The 23,721-nt window shown below is 37.0% G+C and overlaps 1 protein-coding gene and 1 pseudogene across 2 annotated transcripts; both read right to left on the bottom strand.

The window, feature by feature from the left end:
- Window positions 1-220: 220 nt before the first annotated feature.
- LOC109239125 lies at window positions 221-3,240 on the bottom strand (annotated as a pseudogene). Its single transcript, XR_002069854.1, has 7 exons — window positions 3,143-3,240; window positions 2,971-2,990; window positions 2,165-2,281; window positions 1,924-2,023; window positions 1,525-1,674; window positions 743-812; window positions 221-655 (listed from the first exon to the last, which is right to left on the bottom strand). The product of XR_002069854.1 is annotated as a serine/arginine-rich splicing factor SR45a-like (transcript).
- Window positions 3,241-9,025: 5,785 nt separating this feature from the next.
- LOC109239126 (phospholipase D delta-like) lies at window positions 9,026-22,720 on the bottom strand. Its single transcript, XM_019405646.1, has 10 exons — window positions 21,530-22,720; window positions 20,700-20,816; window positions 20,277-20,471; window positions 13,814-14,116; window positions 13,662-13,730; window positions 13,399-13,546; window positions 12,737-12,885; window positions 12,042-12,188; window positions 10,567-10,767; window positions 9,026-9,640 (listed from the first exon to the last, which is right to left on the bottom strand). The coding sequence occupies exons 1-10, from the start codon at window positions 22,472-22,474 to the stop codon at window positions 9,344-9,346; spliced, it is 2,571 nt and encodes an 856-aa protein (XP_019261191.1). The 5' UTR covers window positions 22,475-22,720; the 3' UTR covers window positions 9,026-9,343.
- Between the last annotated feature and the right edge of the window lie 1,001 nt (window positions 22,721-23,721).

Consider the following 23,721-nt stretch of genomic DNA (forward strand, 5'->3'; position numbering starts at 1 on the left):
AAAAAGAAAATTGTGGTATACTTGTTACAGGACCATAAGAAAGTTGTGGTATACTTATTCCAGGACCATACTACGTTCCGTTCGTGCAAAACTACAAGAATTCCCTCTTGATCATTGCAAGCATCATAACACGGCCTACAAATCATTTATTCAAGCAAAATGATAATTTCATCTTGAAGAAAAAGGCAAACTAAGATATAAGAGGACAAGAATCGAAAACTTCATCAGACCATAATTCCAGCATCAGCACTAGAACTAAATTTCCCACGGTTTGTGATTTCATATTGTTCAGTTTGCAAACAAAGGTAAAAGTTAAAAGTTAGCTCTACATCAGCACAATGAACAAACACACCAAATATTCATTCATTAATAGCATAATACTTCTTCCCACTCTACACACCAAAATACAAAGATCCTCAGTAGCAGTTTTCCCTTGCATCTAGGAATTCATAGGACTTGATAAACTCCTATCTTGGACCACGAGCATAGCCCCTTTCATAAGGAGAATACGACCTAGAACGCTCCCTTCTTGACCTTCCCCCATAAGGTGAGCGCCTAGGAGAATAATCTCGTCTGCTTCTATATGGTGAATGCCTTGGAGATCTTCGGTACCCATAGTCCTCACGGTCTCTATATCTACCACGGTCACCACGACCTTTGAACAAAGCAACCAATAGTTAAAGAACTTTTGCAATTACTCTAAATATGCAATACAAACTTGTACAAAAATAGGAACACTCACCTTCACCCCTTGCGTTCTTAAGCCCGAGATAGTGACCAGGTGTAGGAGTCCTTGCACGTTTCCTTCGAGACTGAAAAATATATAATGTTTCAATATGGGAAATCTGAACAAAATGCACATTTACATCCAAAAGAAATAGGATATATCTAGACCAAACAATGTAGTCCTTGTTGTAATAAAGAATGAACACAACATTCTCTCATCTGGGCAACGAAATCAGATTCATTTACTTTCCCTTCCATACTTGGTAAAGAGGTGGCACAAGCACATGACAATACTATCTTAGTTGTGAAATAGAGCAGGTTAGTTATTTAAACATGTTTTACCACAGGAAGAAAAGATGGAAGATAGAAACCAATGTCAGGTATGCGATACCATAAAAGCTTGATTAGATTGTTGATAATGACCGTTGATTAGTTGAGAGTTGAAAGTATTTCCCGAGGTAATGCCAAGTATGCGATAGCATAAAAGCCTGTTTAGATTGTTGATAATGACCGTTGATTAGTTGAGAGTTGAAAGTATTTGCTGAAGTTGTATAGTTGTTGGGCAATATAGTTGCTAAGTTTAGTTGATCAGATGCATGTGAAAAGCTGTTTTAGCAGGCCATTGATCAAGCTGAGTGAATATAATGTTGCAAGGGAAGAACTGTTCATCTTTGATTGCTGCCAACAAAACTGACGCAATGTCTTCTGAATATAACCAGAAAGCCTCCAAGTTAAGAAAACAGATATGCAATCAAATAGGAAGCACATAGTTCACCACTCAGTGTACAAGTAACTAACCTTTTCCACTGTTATGTAACGGCCTTCAAGAACTGACTGATTCAGGTGTTTAATGCAGCGATTAGCATCTTCAAGAGAATCCATCGTTATAAAAGCAAAACCACGAGAAATCCGAGAACGTGGTTCCACGACAAGAAAAACTGATTTCACCTAGAAAAAAAAATTGTAAAAGCAATTGAAGAAATTGATAATGGTACAATGGTAAGCTATTCTGATCAAAATGCCACCGAAGATCAATCTGTTGTTGTACATATTGACGAGACCCTACTCACGGATAACACAATACTCCTGGTTTTGGAGGGAAAAAATCTTTCCGTGTGCCAGGAAGAGCTGGAGGAGAGGGAACTGGATAAGGAATAAGAAAATAACTTGGCAATACGCATACTAATAATAACCAACCTTTCCCTCCTTTGAGAAATGTTCCTCCAGGTCCCTTTCCGTCACCCTTGTAGATAAACCAGTCACATAAAGTGTGTTTCCAGGATTAGAAACTTCTTCCCTGAATAAGTCATAGAGGATAAGATAAGTAGCTTCAAAACAAGCCATCAACACACACACTAGGGCATAAGTTCCAGGTAATATGCACGTATCTCTACAATAAGAAATACTAAGTCAGATTAGAGCTAAAGTTCCAACAGACCTTCCACGACTTCTTGACCTTGATCTGGACCTGGATCTTCCCCTTGGCCTCGAATATGATCCAGGTGGGGATCTAGACCTTGACTTTTCTTCCCAAGGAGAAGGAGAGCGCGAATACCTATTCCATAAACAGATAATGGAAAAAAGTTAAAACAACATATTAAAAGGATACTTCAAATAATGGACTGCCTTTTTTGCATGTAAGACTTTCATACAAATCATAAAGGAACCTTCAATGGAGTCATCTTTTGTATTAAAACATTAATATTGCTTGCTTTATACTCCAAGAAATTGCAGGTCTTCCGACACAAGTTCCTTTGTGTGATTTTAGGTCTATCTTGTCCCCTTTTAAAACCTTCACTCATATGGTTTCACACCTACAAACCGGTGCAACTTTAGGTCAACCATTCTCACAGTTTAACCTCTATGTGTCCTACTTGCACCTTCTGCTATACGTGATTATGTTTAATCTTGTATGACTGCACGTTCATCTTAACATTCACATTTCTACGATATCCTATAATGTCAATTGGCACTAATCTGAATGTCTATTTTCTCAGTCAAAATTCAAACCATAATCATCCAAAAGCTTATTCAAATGGTCTCAACTACATAAATTCCTCCTATATATCACATAACCAAATAGATCTACCTCGCACTAGAGTCATAGACAAGTAAACATAAAACATCATATCAGAAACCCTAGCATACAACAAATAAATGCAAGTACCAATTTCTAAGAGCAAGATGCTTCAACATAAAAATCAAAAGACATATGGGGAATTGATAACAGAAACAAAGCCTAACCTTTTGCGAGGAGAATCAGCCTGCAAAGAATCAAACATATGTTCAATTAGTTGAATTGGCAACAATAATCAGAGAAAAATGGATTAATGTAATCTCTGCCTAAAACACACAAAAACACATACTGATACACGCAGGAAGATGAATCGTAGGTAGGACGAGAGAGAGCTCTTACCATTTCCCAGGAGACGAGAAAACCCTAAATCGCCAAAAGGGGGAGAAAGGGAAAGCGATGTAAGGTGGCAATTATACTTCAGACTCGTGCCATAATAAGTACAAGAAAATTAGGTGAACACCTTAAATTACATTTATACCCCAAGGCTTTTATAAATATTACATATATTAGGTAAGTATTTGCCTACCCCCTTATGTTTCTCATTGTTGAGAGGAGCACAACTAAAAACTTCATCCACAAATACATGGTTTTTTCTAAGGGATTCTTACGGAAATGTCTCAAAAAGCCTCAACTTATCAATCTCTAGTCATTAATTATAGATTTATCAAAACTAGCTAAATACATATAAAATTTGAAAATCCGCATAAATAAGGTTCTTTCTCTCCAAAAATCACACACAAAGATCCCTTTCATATTTTCAAATGTGATTAGCAACATTAGATACAAGACGGAAAGAAAATTTCATGAATGAGGTAGAAAATAAAGTGATAAAATAAGAAATATATATACAAGATCTCAAAATCTAAGCAAAAAAGAACTTTGTTCAATGGGTATAGTTAAGAGTCATCGAAAACATATACGTGAGTCAATATACAAAATTTGAGGATGATTGGAGGTGATTTGACTGATTTGATATCAAAATTCGTAGTTAAAATCGAGTTCAAAAAAATGTTGCGACACATGTATCAAACATGTATCTCACACGCTGGTGTATACATGGATATACATGTGATACACATTTGATACTAATACATATGTGATACAAAAGTGATACACAATGTGATACATCTATTATTTTTTTCATGTTCATCTTTTACTTCGAATTTTCAATTCAAACCACCTCAAACTCCACCAAATTATTCCAAAATTGAGTTTCATGTTCCTTAAGATGTACTCGATCTATTCTAATAACACCCACACAAAAGAAAGCAAAAATTTGACCTTTTTTGGCTACAAATAGCTAATTGACTAATATTAATAATATTTTATGAATTGACCAATTTTTTTAAAAACTACTTATAAATGGATAGAGCTGATATTTTTCTTTTTTCTAATCGGCAAGATTTGAAGTTCAATTCGCAAAGTCGTTCAAAGCACAACTATAAATCTATAGTCTAAAATTTTCTCTTGAAAGTTTCTTTCTTTCTTTTTTTGTTATTTATTTCAAGGTTGGACGTGGTACATTTTTGTAAATAATTTTCTTCCAACTCATTTTTCGTGATTAATCTCAATATTGAAGTTGATACAGAAATCCAAATTTCTATGCATTATTTTTCACAATCTTAGAAATCCTAATTGTCAAACTTTTTTTAACCTAATCGATCAATTAGAGGAGCTCTATCTATATTTATTTTTTTCAAAAAAGAGAGTTCTTGATTGAATAGCCTTTAATAAAGTTGAGACAAATAATTATAAAACCCCTATCAAACTCCGAATAGAATAAGAAAATCAGAATCACAACTCTCACTTTTTATTTTTGCTTGCATCACTTGTAACTCACTTGATGATTCGTCCATGCTCAATTTTCTTAAACCAAATAATATATGATTTCATGTATCGAGAAAATTAAATAGAAAATTAAAATAAAAAAAGTGCTATCTAACTTCTCTAGAAAAATTGTTTCATTTGATGTTTTGTTGCCCTCTGACATGTAATGGGAGTTCCATCCAAGTGTAATAAACTACTATTGCAACAAGAAATGCAGTATGCATAAGATAGTTTCCCAGCAGTCCATGAAGATACTCTTGCTATAATTTTCTCTACCAACGGTTGCCATTGAAGTATAGTAAATTTTTTTATGTCTAATGGAATCCCCAAGTATTTGAAAGGCAGCTTCCCTAGTGAATAGCTTGCACTCTGTAGTATTCTCATTTGTTCTGGCTTTGCCACTCCTCCAAAGTAGATAGCACTCTTTGTTAGATTAGCTTGTAAACCAAAAACAGTAGAGAATTGCCTGAAACAGTGGTGCAGAGCTTGCACAGAACCAGAGTCACCCCTGGAAAACATGAGTAGATCATTTGTAAAACTGAGATGAGTTATGTGTAGCTTGCTACATCTTGGATGGTATTTGTACTCCTTTATTTGCTTCAATCCTCTAAGTAGCCTGCTCGGATACTCCATGGCAATTGCAAACAAGAATGGTGACATGGGATCGCCTTGTCGAAGCCCTTTGGCTGCATTAAAAGGCTTTGTCAATTCTCCATTGATTATGATAGAGTGGCTCACTGTTGACATACATGTTTTCACCCATTGGAGGAATTTTGTAGGAAAGCCTAAGTATTTCATAAGATGCTCCAAGTACACCCATTCCACTGAGTCATAAGCTTTCATCATGTCTACCTTCAACATGCATCTGGGCTGTTGTATGCTTTGACAAGTTTATGGGCTAGTATGATGTTATCTACTATTTTCCTCCTTGGGATAAATCCTGCTTGAGCTTCAAAGATGATGTGTGGCATTATCTTTTGTAATCTTCCAGTAATGACCTTAGATATCAGCTTGTATAAAATAGTGCAACAAGCAATGGGCCTGAAATCCTTGATTGTCACAGGATTGGAATCTTAGACAGTAAGGTTATAGTGGTGCAGTTGATGGCCGGATACATTACACCTGTGTGAAAGAAGTCTTTCACTGCTACATACACTTCCTCTGTGATCACAAGCCAAGCTTTCTTGAAAAATTCTGTGTTATAGCCATCTATTCCAGGTGCTTTGTCACTTCCAATATCTTTCAGCCCATCATATATCTCCTGATCAGTCACTTCTATACTTAAGTCTATTTGTTGTTGATGTTTTAGAATTGGCCCATTCTTCATAACCATCATATTGACAGCAAGTAGCTTATTGGCCCTAGACCCCATCAGACTTTTATAGAATTGTACTATCTCCTCCCTAATAACTGTTGGGTCTGTAATAGTAAAACCTGATAGAGCTTGTATTTCATTGATCTATTTCTTTTGTTGTCTCTCTTTTATGACAGTTGAAAAGAATTTATTATTGGAATCTCCCAATTAGATCCAAGTTGCTTGAGCCTTCTGTTGTAGAATGCCTTCTTCCACAAGTGACCATGTCTCCAGTTTGTGTAGCCATTCTCTTTCCTGGTCAAATAATGTATCAGAGTAGTGTGTTTGCATTTGACTTTGGACTTGAGAGAGTGCTATCCGAGCTTGTTCTATCTTTTTTGTTACTCCTTTAAATTCTATTGCATTTAGGTGCCTAAACTAACTTTTCAGCTCTTTAAGTTTGAACCAGATGTTCTTCATTTTCCCTGATGCTTTGTTCTTTCTCCACCCTTCAGCTACCATCGACTGAAAAGATGTATGATTTGCCCAAACATTGAAGAACCTGAATGGACATTTGGTTTGAGTCTTAGGCTGCCTTATAGTAATAATCATAAGGTTATGGTCTAAAATATAGGGCTCTCCATACTCTGTGACTATATGGCCATAATTTATCATCGAGACATCATTTCCCAATAATCTATCTATGCGACTCCACACTCTAGCATCTCCTTATTGTTTATTGGTCCATGTGAAATAGTCTCCTCTCCAAGGAAGCTCTGTAAGACAGATGTTGTGGCATAGTTCTAAGAAATCTCTAATGTCAGCATTGGTCACAGGCACCTTAGACAATTGGTCTTGAGAAGTAAGTAGTGCATTGAAATCTCCCCCAATTATCCATGGTCCTTTAGTTGTTTGTGCCATCCTTTGAAGATGTTGCCATAGGTTCTTACTCTGTTCAACTAGATTTTGCCCATATACTACTGTGAGATAGCATTGCATTCCATTATATTTTCCTGTAACTTGACAATGGATAAATTGATCTTGTTTATCAATTGAAAACACTTCATATATTTGGTCATCCCATATAATCCACACCCTACCTTTCACTGCATGCTCATAATAAGTAATTCTGTTCCATCCAAGGGTAATTCTACTCATCACCCTTTCTACTTTAGCTTCTTTCACTTTTGTTTCTACCTGACCAGCTAGTTTTATATGTTTTTTGTGGCATTTGCCTCCACCAGAATTCTTGCATAGGATATACGCATCTGCTTTGTTGTGCATTCATCCGCAAAGAGTGACTTTCCTATGGTACTTGCCATTTTACTGGAGCCTTATTTCCCCATCAACTCATTGGCAGCTTTGGTAGTGTGATCTACAGTGGAATTTCAGTCAAGAATTCAGCCGTAAGGTCAAATTCAAAGAACCATTGTTTTAAGACCATTGGTCTATCAATGATCATGTATGGACCTCCATATAGAATATCCTTCAAATCATCAAGTGTATGAAATTTATCAATGTAATACCCTTCCTCGTGAAGAAACAGATCTGGAGCAGTTACTCAACTCCAATTTTGAGCTATGTATCTCTGCATGAATTTATAACCAGGTGCATCCCCAATTACATAGACAGTTGGGGGACACTGCCACTTATTAGTTTGATTGTTATTTCATTCTTATCCAGTTTCACCATAATATTACCATCAATAATCTCTGGCGGGATATAAGAGAGTGCCATACTATTTTCTGAAGATCTATTACCTGCGAACATATTGACCCATGGTTTTTCCGATGGTGGTGGCTCTGCATGCACCGGTTGTGATCTGGTAGCCTCCTCCACTTGCACTGTTCCATTGGTTTTTGGCTCTATCTCTGTAATTTTCCCATTGGCCTCTGTATTTTCCACTATGTTGTTCACTGGTGTGCCTTCACAGCATGACGATGCCACATTCATCAGGATTGCACTTAGGTTTAGCCATTTTGCCAGTCCTGTTGTTGTGCTTGAAGACCCCAATTTCTGCAAGCTAGGTTGAAATTGACTACCAATCGGAGTAGTTAGTTGTTGTGTATTACCTTTATCTAGTGTATCTGCTATTACTGTTGCGCTTACTGCTTCTCCGACCGTCACGAGTGGATCTCGTTTTGGCCAGCCTCGCTTTCTCGCCATGGCTAATTCTCAGACGGCGTACGTTAGCATAACGTGCGCCGAGAGCCTAGAGAGAGAAAGTTAAAAGTCGGTAATCTTGCTTCCATTACTAACATCTTCCATGGCATCTTTTGATATTATGGAAGTGCTGAGATGTATGTTTTCTGGATATCAAACTTCCTCCTCGTACAGTATTTTTTAAATATTTGCAAAATAATTCATGTGTAGAAATCATTTTCTAGTGTCAAAAACCTTCCTTATAAGCCAACATGCTTGCCTCGGTGTGTGCACTGTAGTAAAATCTTTCCCCTTTATGTAGAAGCTATATATCCATTGTATCTATAAGTATCTTTCTTTGTGTGTATTGCACATAGTAGTTTACATAGTGCTGCTTTATCCCAATAGTGAAAGTCAATCATATTCAGGCTTCTAGCTGATCTTGGCATGCATGGCTTAAATCATCTATGCAAGCAATATCCACAAAAAGGTTTTCTTTTTTGGCAGCAATAACACTTGTCCCCAATAGGTCTGTATTTCAAAGATTTTAACACTTTCTATCAACTGTAGCCTACCACTATATCAGAGGAATTTAGTAGTCCAATATCTAATCCTTGCAATCATTCTCTATCACTGGCATATGTTGCTGTATTGTCAGCTTCTTAGATGATAATGGTGATCCTAAATACTTGAAAGGTAGTTCCCCCAATGTTGAAATGCATCTCAGAAAGAATCAAATCGCAGAATTCATGTGACCCCTAAAATTTCTTGAGAAATATGTTGTTGCATTTAGATAGTAAAAGCGTGTGAGCATCTTTTGAAAAAGTTGCTTTTGCATATAGTGCAGACAAATGTATGTGAATACAAGAAGAGAAAGCGGGAGGACGGACATATTTCTTCCTGACTACTACTATTAGATATGGATCACATGGTTATTTTACATAAGACCATAGGAATACTCTTTTATTCAAAACAATACCCTCTTGTAGGTTAAAAAAACCCAGTACCAATCAGATAACCATTCTTTTTAATAAGTAATATCCCGGAACAGTTTACATGCATCAACTACTCCTACATCTACCTGCTGATGTACAACATAAACTGATATGAATGAGAATACAATATATCACAGCTATACATGCACCATGTTTACGTTGCCATAGACCCAGAAGCATGACAATTCTTGAATTTATGCTCGTTGGGCGTATGCTAATCTTCTTTGTATCATTCCAATTTAATCGTACTTTCTCAAAGAGACTATGAACTTACCTAAAGAATCAGGTGGTCAACACATCTGGGATAGTAGGGGAAGGATTTCCTAATATTTTACCCCCAACATCTGGGAAACATTCATATTCAGGTAATGGACCAACTTTGCCATCAGCATCCACTTGTATGGGATACTTCAGAATATGTCCTTGCAATTCAGTAAAATTTTCAGCTGTATATCTCTTCCAGTTATCTTCAGCAACCTCATTCACCCTTTTTACACATTCTAATGCTTCTGGTTCTTGGAAACTATCTTCTATCATTCCAAGGTGCTCTGCCCACAGAGACATTCTATATCCATAGACCTGGAGATTGAGACAAGATGAAAAAGAAATGATTCACTTTTAAATCACAGTTTTGCTCAACCTCTTCCCAAAACTGGATTTATAAATGAAAAATGATTCACTTGAACATCAAAAAATTTCTCAACATCTTCTCATAGCTGTGGATTTAGTAAATGAACTTTGAGTTTTCACATTAGTGTAGTATTGCTTTCTTTCCTTTTTCAATAAATTGACAGGTCAATACAACTTGGGATATTTGAACTAATAGTCATTTGGGGAAAAAATGAACACAAAAACAGAAGGATGAAAGATAGAAATTCACCATAGCGACTTTAGGATAACTGAAAAATTCATTACCCTGGTTTTACTACTGAAGACATAGTATCTTCTTTTGAATTTGCACCTGATTTTCCAACTATTATATATCCACTTAAGCAACTTTATAAACGGTGTTGATATTTAGATTAAATCATAAGTCTCATAATGTATAATACAAAAGGCATGATAAAGTTCGATAAAAGGCTTTTTGTGGAAGACTGTAGGATAATTGTTGAGTTAAGCAACAAAATAAAAGTTACAGCTGAGAGCCAAGAGAAATCGTTATAATTCAACCCTGTTAATAGAGATAAAGCAACTGAAATGGAATTTTTACGTAGCAACCATGTCAATAAAGATCTTTTTTTCTTCTTCTAATCTTCTTCCTTCTCTTAAAAAAACAGAGTAGTTATTAAATATGCATTGATAGAGGAGGTAGATTTAGCTTTGTGAACACAGACAAAGACACTAATTTCAGATAACATATTAAGATAATTAAACCTAAACTCTTTGGGTCCCTTCCCATGTCAGTAATATCTCATCCAAAGACAACTTTTCTAAATCTGTAACTTCAAATAATAAATATTTAAAATAAAGATCTTGGCAAAGGGAAAATAATCAAACATTCATACATGTCCTCGTGGATGCTGTTGTTTCTTTGCCCAAGAGTGATGTGGTTGATAGGCACCCATAGCTATCTCGGTGTCTTTCGATCCGGCTAAAGATCGTTGATTTATGTTGGCAGAACCCAGTATAACATATTCATCATCCACTATCATTCCTTTGGCATGCACGTATATCATGAAACGTTGAAACTTATATGAATCCGAGACCTGGTTGCATGGCAAAGTTTGAAAAACGCGCCTTAACAAAATTTTGCCAGCTTCATCGAATCGAGATGCATCAAAATAATTTCATGAAACACGATAGCCAATTAGATGTTACATTTCCCAGATGCTTATTATGTGAAATGGAGGCTGAAGATTTGAAATTGTAAAATTACTAGGCAATTATGACACTGGATTTTGACCATCTTTGAGCTGAAGTGGACTGTGTGAAGGACAACTAGGGAACTACTTCAACACTTGAACAGAAGAGGAACGAATTCTCTAACTTATAAAATAAGTCCTTCACGGAATCTGTGGGCTATGTAGAGCGAAAAGAACCAAAATTTCAAGGTAAAATTATAACTGTACTAAGTGTCAAATTCAAATGTATCTTTCTGTTAGCTTCTTGGTTTAGTATTGTGCAACGATTCATGAAGTTCAGTTCCTTACATGAATAGCAAGGAAATTGAGGTTTTGCACGTCATGTTTTGTACAGCTCTCAGCTCCATTTTAGCATTTATTTACTTAATTTTAGGAGATAAAATTCCTCTAGAAGTCCCATAATAGTGAACTTATCTCAAGAAATAGGTCAGAGAACACCGTTTGGGCCTAATATTCACTGCCCATAACAAAAAGACTAATATCAATGCATGTACGGGAAATATCTAAGTGCAAAATGTTGAAACATACCATTAACAAAAAGGGACAGAAAAAACAATACACCCAAGGGTATGGCAAGGGTAACTCTACCGGAGGATAGCGGGAAGACTTAGAAGGAGAAGCAAAGCGTGGGAGTATGTACAAGGTACAGCACTTTTTCCAATTGTTCAAAGAGTAGGAAATTCTTTATTCATTTTAACAATTATGTGACAACTCTATTGAACAACCTTGAAGAGATTGAAACAAGTAAAGCATACTACGTACAGTAGCAGTGACGATAGTGTAGATGATGTATTCTGATTTAAGTGCATGCATTTGGGGGAAATAGAGAGAGCAAGTGGATAGATACTAAACGAAGTGACATGAAAGGAAGGTAGATTAAGAAATGTGACGCCATGTATGAAGAAGACATTTATCCATTCTCTATATATTCCCTTATTTGGGCATACTAAGGGCTAAAAGTACAATATAGCTCAGATTAGAAGTGATAAGATTCAGACAGACACCAGCTAGCAGACAAGGTATATTTATGAGTGGAGATCACAAACTTGTTAATCTCACGATGACCTTTCACTTAACTGTTAGTGCATGTAGTGTTTATGTGCACACTTGGACATTACCTTATCAGCATCATTAGCAAATTGACCATTTGCTTCACGATTTCCAAGGCAGTAAAAATTTAAATAATCTAATGGATGTGAGTCTACAAGCTGCATTGACTTGAGCTCCCTTGCAATAACTTGATACATCATCTGCATTGTTTGGCTCTGTTGAAAGCATACACAAATTTCAGTAAAGCGCATCTAATTATTATTCTTAGATTCTTGCATCAGATCACATTTTTATAGCATAAAATACTAATTAATCAAATCTAACATAGAGAGATAAGCACAAGCTTGAGACACCATGAAAATATTTCAGGGATAAGATAGCGTTCATAATCAAAGTTCTCCTCTCGTTCATTCTGCCAGGTTCCTCAAAGACACAAACTATTTTCCCACCAACATCCTTTCTAAAAATCTTATTTCGTTGTGTTTTGTGTCCCTACATATTAAAGAAATAAAATACCAAGTTATGAGGAATGAGAATTTTATAATAGGAAGCTACTTCCGTTCCCATTTATGTTAATCTACAGAGTAACTAATGCAATTATGATATTCAGATAAAAGTATCGTAAGAGCTGGCATCTCTATTATTATAGAACTGCCCTTGATGTTTGCTGCTGAAGGTGCCCAGTGTCACATTATTAGTGTTATATGAAACTACGTTTATGAAATCCAAAATACAGATCATGATGATTCAGGAAACAGATTACCTGCCAGTATAGAATTTCTTGCACAGTAACTGACTTGGGATCTCCCTCTGGCCACATGGGCAAAACAACGTATACACAAAACCGTTCTCTGGCTCTAATTTTACTTGCAATTTTCAGTGCCAACTCCATGGGTACCAGATGATCAGCTCCTGAACAAAATCGATAAATGAACATGAATTGGAAATGGGTAAGGAAGAAGACGAATGCTTCCAGGTGGTTTATTTAAGTAGAAAAAAAGCAAGAATTTGTCTGAGCTCAAATTATAACTGGATTATCCTAGAAAACTGGTGAGTAAGTTCGATAAGATATTGCTTTCAGGAAGAAATGTAACACTTTCAAGAATTTGTTTAAAGGAAACACATGAAGACAATAATTAGAGAACAATTGGAATTTACAGTTTTTTACTTTACCCATCTTAAAACCTTTTTGCATACTTTTTCTAGGATTTGGATGTGGTAAAATATTGAACCTGGTAGAGTTTACCTATTAGTCAAATGCATTAAAAATGGAGATGTAAATTTGGATCAACTATTTCATGAGGAAGTTGTGAATATAAAAGCACATTTCTATGTTGGGAATCATAACCTTTTTATTCTTTGGTGATAACATAGTGTCATGTCTTGTATATTTCTATTCGATAATATAGCAAGAAAATATAATACCTGCATCTTTGTACGACGGCCAAGCATATGATGACCCAAGAAAATACTGATTTTCAATATATATGAAATGTTGAGCAGATCTTATCGCCTGGATGTATGCTGATTCAATGCTTTTGTCTACTACCAGATCTTTTGAGCTGACTAGGTTCTGCCAAAGACATAATGAACAGAAATTGTGAATACTGATAAGTGTTCCATATACAGAACAGCTACTTTCGCGGAACTTTGAAAGGATTATGACAAAAAAACTATGGTTTCTGTACCTGTGCCTTAGCAACATCAATACTCTTGGGAAAACCTTGCACTGAGCCTGAATCAATGGAACGAAAGATCTGCAGTATAAGATATGAGGAAGAGCGTTAAAAGGGATTCAACAAATTCTGTTGAATATCTCTGCATGACAAGAAAAATCTACCTGCACGTGCCAATTTTCGGGGTGATCTTCCCCAGATACATATAGTTTTGGATCATCTGCTGGAATCTCAGTCCCTACTTTGAAAACAGCAAAAGCGGGGCTGAGTATCCATGAGATACGCTCAATTTTTAACATTGCATCATCATTCCAACGGGACATCGTTTTCTTAAAAAAAGCGAATTCCCTCCACTTTGTTGCTCTCCTCCATCGCTGAGCAAAGTTTATAAGCACGTCATATGCAGCAGGTCCATCAATTCTGCAGTGCAAATCATGCCATGGTTCCCTCGGGGCCTTGGTCCCTGGCTAGTAAATGTGGTACAAATAAATGAAAATTATAAAAACATAATCAACTAGAAAGCCATGATCAAAAGAAATAAAGAAATAGAAGGAAAATTTCACTGTAGAAAAAACATAAAATCACGTAAACATGTGGCTGGAAATAATCATATGATACACTGCAGGGTTTCACCATCTTTGGTTTAAATCAAATATAACAACCCTTATTCGAAGTAACTTGGGGACTTTTAGATAACCTTATTCACGACTGACAATTGAATGTTCAATGTACTAAATCATAGTCCTTGGATTGTAAATGAATATTACTCAAACATTAAACTTCCATAAAAGTACTTGAGAGATTTAAGTCTAATACACTAGGAAAAGTATTTATCTCACCATTTATGCATTAAATGAATTTATTTTGCTTATAATTCTTGTTTATTATATTTTCAAACCTATTTTATATTTTAGGACTAAGATTTATTTTCAGTATAAGTATCAACTGAAATTAACAAATTTGACATAGTAATAATTGCATGTTTTATATTAGGTATTTCTGTTTAAATTAAGGCAGATGACAAATACTATACAACAAACAGTCTATAATGTACAAGTTCCAAATTAATATGCATCAACATTGAAGCGAATGAATCATAACGATATAAAAATAACAAGATAGGAGAGTACAAGCTTTTACCGGAATATTTAAATTCTAGGTATATAAGTGTCAGTTCAGATTTAAGTTTTTATCCTTTTTGTTGGCAAGCCACCTAGTCTCTATTAACATCAGCATCTTTTTTCTTTCCCTTCATCAAAGTGTGACCACTTTCATAATAGATAAGCAAAACAAATGCAAGAGACTGACAGCTAAAAAGGTTGGGAGAGCAGTACCTTGTAGGTAAAATCTTCATTTTGCAGAAAAAGTTTAAGTTCTCAAAATAGTTCGACACTTCAAATAATAAGCAGAGAGAGACATTATTCTTGTGGTATTTCAGAATAAAATTAAATTAGAGATTTATTTTCAAACTGACTGTGTTTCCTACATAGAGAACCATGATCAAACCAGAATGCTTGTATCTACATACATATATAGAAATTATATCTGAAATCTTCACCCAAAAGAATGATAAGTAACTAAAAGGATGCCCAAAGGGATAATTGTTTCAGGCATAAAAAATAGCTCCTAATGCTTTACTAGAACTTAATTTTTCCAACTACATTTCCCCACTTGGCATCTGAAATAAACAAACACTTTTAGATTGCTAATCCTGTTGTGAAACAGAGTTAAGGCTAGTGAAATTCACAAGGCAGGAACCTCTTCATGCGTCAACTCCAGCAAGGAAACAGACTCTAAACTTTGGGAACAGAAGCAAATTTAATTTAAGCAACATGGCGAGCTTAGAAAACTCTTGACCAAAACTTTTACAGCAGTTACTAAGTTGAGCACATACTTTTAAGCCCAAACTAATCAAACAGGCTTCAGAACTTGAATACTTTGAACTACTGGTTGCCCTTTGCTTGTTGACATTTTTAGTCATGTGGCAATAACAACTGCTCAAATATCCACAAGCAGATTTACTAAAAGCATTAACAGATGGGTTAAACTTCATATGCTGGAAACAGACTTTTCGATATTTATAAGGTATATAGCTTCCCCAACTTGCTTGGTATTGAGGCGTAGTAGTAGTTGTTGTTGTTGTTAGTTTCATTGTGTAAATAGGAGTAGATAACCCTAATCCCATATGTATTAGGAGTAGGACATGTATTGTGTATATATAGGGCTCAGTGTATCATTGTCTTAATTAATCAATAATATTTTTCTCCCGTGCATTCTCACATGGTATCAGAGCTACCGTGAGAAATTAATCGTTGTGCGTCATCCCAGCGATATCCGGGAAGAAATAACTCAGTCACCGTGCAATTTTCCGGTGACCTAAGTGACTAATTGCGTCAAAGTCACTAATTATCAGTGTTGTGCAAAATCCAACACCACTAAAAGGTCCCCAAGAGAGATCCGACCAAACCCCAGAAAAGTTCACCTGAAAACACTAATCCACGCGCCCACGCGCTTGCCGGAGCTCTGCCGCCGGCGGCGCGTCTGCGGCGCGTGAGGGCTGTTCCGGCCAGAATTTCAAAAAGTTTCTTTTGGACAGTGTGTTCTTCGTGTTTTTCCGAGCCTACCCATCAAGTTTACATCAGATTCTGACAACTTTGGAATTTTCTGGCGAGCTACAGTGATTTTTCCGGCGTGAACAGTGATCCAGCAATTTTCTGCTTTTTTTTCCGGCACAATATTATAATGGAATCATTACCTGAAGCCTTTACCTCACAATCTGTTGGATTAAATGCAATAAATCCAATCCAGATGATTTCTTTACTAGATTATATTGAGTTCCTTCAATACAAAGCACGTAAATAGACATCTTCAGGATTAACCTCCGTCGTTCCAACAAATAGTAGCATGATTGGTGTCTCTCAATCTTCACCTTCTGAGTCTTGGGTTATTGATTCAGGTGCATCTGATCATATTTCTGGTAACAAATCTCTTTTCACTAGTATCTCATATTCTGAATCTCTTCCAACAGTCACAATGGCCAATGAGTCTCAAGTCATGGCAACTGCAATAGGTCAAGCAAGTCCACTTCCTTCCTTACCTTTAGACTCAGTTCTTTATGTTCCTGGTAGTCCTTTTAATCTCATAGCCGTTAGTCGCTTAGCCAAATCACTTAAATCTGTTGTTCTATTTCTTGATGACCTTGTTTTTATACAGGAACGCAGTACAAGGCGGATCATTGGTACCGGACGTGAATCAGATGGACTTTATTACCTTATCCTTGCAAAATCACATGGACTCGCATCTTGTCTTCCTCTAATAACTTCTCTCGTTACTGATTCACCAGATTTATTACATAAACGGTTAGGACATCCCAGTTTGTCAAAACTTCAGAAAATGGTACCTGGCTTATCTCACTTGTCCACTCTAGAGTGTGAGTCGTGTCAGCTCGGTAAGCATACCCGCTCCCATTTCCCCCGTCGTCTTGACATTCGAGCAGAGTCACCTTTTACTTTAGTCCATTCAGATGTTTGGGGTCCTAGTCGGGTTAGCTCTACCTTAGGATTCCGCTACTTTGTCAGTTTCATTGATGATTATTCCAGGTGCACTTGGATATTTTTGATGAAAAACCGATCTGAGTTGTTTTCTATTTTCCAGACCTTCCATGCTGAAATTCAAAATCAATTTGGGGTTTCTATCCGTACATTTCGTAGTGATAATGCCCTAGAGTATTTGTCTTCCCCGTTTCAGCAATTTATGAACTCCCATGGGATTATTCATCAAACATCTTGTCCGTACACATCCCAACAAAATGGGGTAGCTGAAAGAAAAAATAGACATCTTATTGAAACTGCTCGTACCCTACTCATACAATCTCATGTTCCGCTGCGTTTTTGGGGGGATGCAGTTCTTACATCTTGTTATCTTATTAATCGTATGCCATCTACAGCTATCCAAAATCAAGTTCCATTCTCTGTCCTGTTTCCCCACTTACCTTTGTTCTCTCTTCCACCCCGTGTCTTTGGGAGTACGTGTTTTGTTCATGACCTTACTCCAGGAAAAGATAAGTTAGCTCCCCGTACTCTTAAGTGCATATTTCTGGGTTACTCGAGAACGCAAAAGGGATATCGATGTTATTCTCCTGACCTTCATCGATTTCTTATGTCTGCTGATGTTACCTTCTTTGAAACCCAATCATACTTCACAGGTCCAGTTAATCACTTAGATATTTCTGAGGTGCTACCTGTTCCTTCTTTTGGGGATCCAGTCCCTATCTCCCATTCATCTTCCTCCATAGCTCCACCGCCTACAGTTCCAGTGCCACCACCTATAGCTCCAGTATCACCACCGAGTCCAGTGCCACCACCTAGTCTAGTTCCACCAACTCTAGCTCTAGTGCCACCACCTAGTCCAGTTCCACCAACTCTAGCTCCAGTGCCACCACCTAGTCGAGTTCAACCTTCTACAGCTCCACCACTCCTGACCTATCATCGTCGTCCGCCCCCAGCATCAGGCCCAGCTGATTCACGTCCTGCACCTGACCCTGCTAATACTGCGTACTTGTCTCCTCTTAATCAACCGATTGCACTACGAAAAGGTATACGGTCCACAGTTAATCCTAATCCTCATTATATCGGTTTAAGTTACCATCGTCTCTCATCATCCCATTGTGCATTTGTGTCATCTTTGTCCTCTGTTTCCATTCCTAAGTCTACAGGTGAAGCACTGTCTCATCCCTGATGGCGACAGGCTATGATTGACGAGATGTCTGCTTTACATACGAGTGGTACTTGGGAGCTTGTTCCTCTTCCTTCAGGTAAATCGACTGTTGGTTGCCGTTGGGTGTATGCAGTCAAAGTTGGTCCAGATGGCCAGGTTGATCGACTTAAGGCTCGTCTTGTTGCCAAAGGATATACTCAGATATTTGGACTTGATTACAGTGATACTTTCTCTCCCGTGGCTAAAATTGCATCAGTCCGCCTTTTTCTATCCATGGCTGCTGTTCGCCATTGGCCTCTCTATCAGTTGGACATTAAGAATGCTTTTCTTCACGGTGACCTTGAGGATGAGGTTTATATGGAGCAACCACCTGGTTTTGTTGCTCAGGGGGAGTCTAGTGGCCTTGTATGTCGGTTGCGCCGATCCCTCTATGGTCTAAAGCAGTCTCCTCGAGCTTGGTTTGGTAAGTTCAGCACAGTTATTCAGGAGTTTGGCATGACTCGTAGTGAAGCTGATCACTCTGTATTTTATCGACATTCTGCTTCAAATCTTTGTATTTATCTGGTCGTTTATGTTGACGATATTGTTATTACCGGCAATGATCAGGATGGTATTAGTAAGTTGAAGCAACATCTCTTTCAGCACTTTCAGACTAAGGATCTGGGCAGATTAAAGTATTTTCTGGGTATTGAGGTCGCTCAGTCTAGCTCGGGTATTGTGATCTCACAACGGAAGTATGCCTTAGATATTCTTGAGGAAACAGGAATGACAGGTTGTAGACCTGTTGACACTCCGATGGATCCGAATTCTAAACTTCTGCCAGGACAGGGGGAGCCTCTTAGCGATCCTGCAAGATATAAGCGGTTGGTTGGTAAATTAAATTATCTCACAGTGACTAGACTTGACATTTCCTTTCCTGTGAGTGTTGTGAGTCAGTTTATGGATTCTCCATGTGATAGTCATTGGGATGCTGTTGTTCGCATTCTTCGGTATATAAAATCAGCTCCAGGCAAAGGCTTATTGTTTGAAGATCGAGGCCATGAGCAGATCGTTGGATACTCAGATGCTGATTGGGCAGGATCACCTTCTGATAGACGTTCTACGTCTGGATATTGTGTCTTAGTAGGAGGAAATTTGGTGTCTTGGAAGAGCAAGAAACAGAATGTGGTTGCTCGGTCTAGTGCAGAAGCAGAATATCAAGCAATGGCTATGGCCACGTGTGAGCTAATTTGGATCAAACAGTTGCTCAAGGAGCTAAAATTTGGTGAGATTAGTCAGATGGGACTTGTGTGTGATAATCAAGTTGCTCTTCATATTGCGTCAAATCCAGTGTTCCATGAGAGAACAAAACACATCGAGATTGACTGTCACTTTGTTAGAGAAAAGATACTCTCAGGAGATATTGCTACAAAATTTGTAAAGTCAAATGATCAGCTTGCTGATATTTTCACCAAGTCCCTCACTGGTCCTCGTATTAGTTATATATGTAACAAGCTCGGTACATATGATTTATATGCACCAGCTTGAGGGGGAGTGTTAGTTTCATTGTGTAAATAGGAGTAGATAACCCTAATCCCATATGTATTAGGAGTAGGACATGTATTGTGTATATATAGGGCTCAGTGTATCATTGTCTTAATTAATCAATAATATTTTCTCCCGTACATTCTCACAGTTTTATAAGGTATATAAACTAACACAACCATCAAAATCATTCTTTTCACATGATATGGTCTCTATTAGTTATTATACTCAATCTGCTGCAATAACCCCTGTAGTCCAACTAGCATAAAGTATACTAGACATTTCCCCAACTAACCAATATCAATTATATATGTAAGAAACACACCAAATGATTGTTTACAGGTATTAAAATTATCAAGAAAATATTTGGAGCAACAAACTACTCACAGGAAATTGAGGCTGATGAAAATCATCTTTGAAAACAGTATCAAGATCACGGAATAAGCGATGTTCAGGTGTATCATAGCGACCATCACAGAGATCAAGACCTCCTAAGAAGGCTGTAATTTTTCTATTATTTCCAGGAGCCTGTGTATCTACAAGAATGCACTTCTGGTGATGCGTGAACATGGTTCCAACAACCTGGAAGCAACAATTAAATGTGCAAACCATCAACAAAGGGGAGATAAAGGCCAAAAAGTGAGGAAGTGGTTTTAAATCAAAGCAAAAACAGATTTCTAATAGGGAATATTCATGCTATCAACTACATTTGATATGCACAGCAACTAAGATAATCTTTTCCTGCTAAACCTTTTGACCTCTTCTTTCATTTCTCCAGCAAACTGATGAGAACAGTTATAAGAGAGTTACCTGTTGCTTCATAATGCTGAGCTTACTACTAGCATAACGGGGTGACAGAACACAAATCACAGAGGAATGCTTAAAGAACTTCTTGGTCTCCTCATCGTGAGTTCCCATTACTCCTGCCTGCAACCAATGCCATCTCAAATTATTGTAAGGGGTGGTTTAAAACAAAAACTACAACTGATGGCATGCACCATTTTAGGAAAAAAAACAACTGCGCCTCAGTCCCAAGGGGTCAGCATGCACCATCTTAGAAAGTAAAGACAAAAACAATTGGTTAAACGACGAAAGAGATTTGAGCTCAGGTTGGACAAATAACAGATGTAGTTCAGTTCATATCTAAAATTGCCTAGAAAGATTTCTATTCACAAATTGGGAATAACTATGTCCTTATATTAGCTGAAACATTTTCCAAAAACTGACCATGCATGACTTGAGGCTAGACAAGGCTAAGTTGCATTCAAAATGCTTATGAGCGGTATGCAAAAAACATAGTCAAATTAAAGTTTTTAAGCAAAGATATACGAAGATTTCGAAATACAATAACAGCAACTAGCAAAACATAAATAAGACTAGCATGGTCAGTGACTCAGTGGAGTTTAAGCAAGAAATGAAGAATATTAGTAGCAAATAAAATAACAGCAACTAGCAAAAGTCAAGCTAGATTATAATTGCCAAGAAAGACATGAAAAGAGAAGATAGTCACGTGCAACCACTATCTTAACACCTTCTTTAATAATAAAGTATGCATTAATGCCACATTAGAATATACTTTATCAAAAGAAACCACATTATAATTCAACGAAGGAATCAGAATAGTATTCAACAGTACATACCGTGTTAATAAAGAACTTATCATGCGAAGTTTTATCATCCCAAACTAACAGCAGAACTCTTACACCTTCTTGAGACTTGTATTTAAGCAATTCACCAAGTGTCAGATCACCGCCACGTGGCAATGGCCTTGTAGGTTCTCTAATTAACTTAATCTTATGATAAACAGACCAACCAACAATGTAAATCAAGTGATGAGCCTCAGAAATTGCATAGCATATATCTTCCCAACATTTGTTGTGCTCAAAATTTGTTCCTTTTTCCAATTTAATATCTGGGAACTTCACATTATTGCTTACGTGTGCATCTTGATATAGTTTTACTGAACTTCCTTTTCTTAGTGGAAAATAAGTATTTCTCACACCTAAATGCTGAGGATCAGAAGCAATGCCGCGTGTGTATAATGAATTTGTATCATAAGGGAAAAATTTCATTTGGACCTTAAGGGCTGAATTGGGCTTTGGAGGTTTGCCGGAAGGCCCAATAATGGGAAACCAGCCGGAGATGACGTCACCAGCGGCGATACTCTCCGCCGGAATTTTAACTTTACCCATAATTTCGGCCCCGAAGAAGTCATCATCTTTGACCCGAAACTCCAAGTAGGCCATAGGATGGGCCAATGGGATCCGAAAATGCTCGTCCCAAACCGGGTACTGAGAGTTGGGTATGACCCGAGTACGGGCTAGAGCGGTTTGTGGAGCTGAAACGGTGACGTATGGGTCACTCGTGATGATTTTCCGGTGCTGATTTTTCTTATCCGGTGGTGACGTACGGTCGCCGTCGTCTCCACCGTCGACAGTGGAATCAGGTGGTTTACGGCAGATGCCACCGAGAGTGAAGCAGCGGCGAAGACGGGCAGAAGTAATGTCCATGTTGGGTAAATGACGGGCTTGGATAATGTGGAGTTCCAAATCTCCATGTAATATGAGCTTTTTAGGTTCGGACATTATACTATATGTGCAATATAGAATTTGCTAATCCGTTTGGATAGCAGAATACAATTTATAGCATGAAGATCAAGGTGATGTTAGTATAGCAGGAGTGAAAAGATGGGGAGAAGAAAGAGATATTCTTAGAATTTGGTTTTGTGGACAAGTATGGGATAATGGCACGTTTGGTAAAGTGATATATAGTGACTGTTTGCTGAGATTTTACGTCTCCGATCGAGCTGCCATGCACGGAGGGTTGGTCTTGAGTATTTCTACTCTAAACACTGTTTTAAACATGTATCCTTTGTGATGAACAAACTAACATGACGAGTAGGGGTGTCAAACGGGCAGGTCGGGTCGGGTCCGATGAGCGGGTCGTGAATGGGTAATTTAAAAAACGGATAAATAATCCGATCGACCCGTATTTAAGACGGATAAAAAATGGGTTATCCGACAGGTAATATGGATATCCATATTATCTATGACTTCTTGAATATGATCACATTAGAATTCCTAGTCTCCCAAACTTGAGGAACTCCCAATTTAAGCCTTTACAAAATACACTCTCCAATCCACAATAAGTGACCAATTTGGTTTGAGCACATTCATTAAGGAAATACTAAATTCTAGACGAAAATAGTTAGTGTGACTAAATTACCCTCCATTAAATATTGCAGCATAGTTATAGTAGCACTTACTTCTTTCTCAAATGTGAAGAGTAAATGACTTTTTAGGGAGACGTACATAAGGATAATTTTGAAAAAAAAAAAATTGAATTTTTTCTTGATTATATAAATGAACACTTATTTTGGACCAAAATAAAAAAGCAAATTGGTCACTTGGATGAAGTATAAAAATTAAAAACATTAGTTATCCATTTGGTTAACCATTTTTTAAGTGGATAATATGGTTCTTATCCATATCCAACCCGTTTTTAAAAAGTTCCTTATCCAACCCATTTTTTAACAGATAATATGGGCACGTAACCATTTTCTTTTAAGCATTTTGCCACCTCTAATAATGACGAGTCTGATGTGAAAAAAAAAGTACATATATTGATATATTATTATTCTGATGAAAACAAGTTTCCTCCTACATTATCCCATAATACATCATACTTAGCTGTTAATATATTAAAAAAATATTTGTCACTTTGTTAATTTTTCGATGTTACATTTGGAATTATCACAATTATTTGATTATCCTATTCTATATAAATAGAATAGATATTGTCTAAATTTTAATAAATAAAATCTCCATTAAAG

Source organism: Nicotiana attenuata, unplaced genomic scaffold, assembly GCF_001879085.1.
Source record: "Nicotiana attenuata strain UT unplaced genomic scaffold, NIATTr2, whole genome shotgun sequence".
Taxonomy (NCBI): Eukaryota; Viridiplantae; Streptophyta; class Magnoliopsida; order Solanales; family Solanaceae; genus Nicotiana; species Nicotiana attenuata.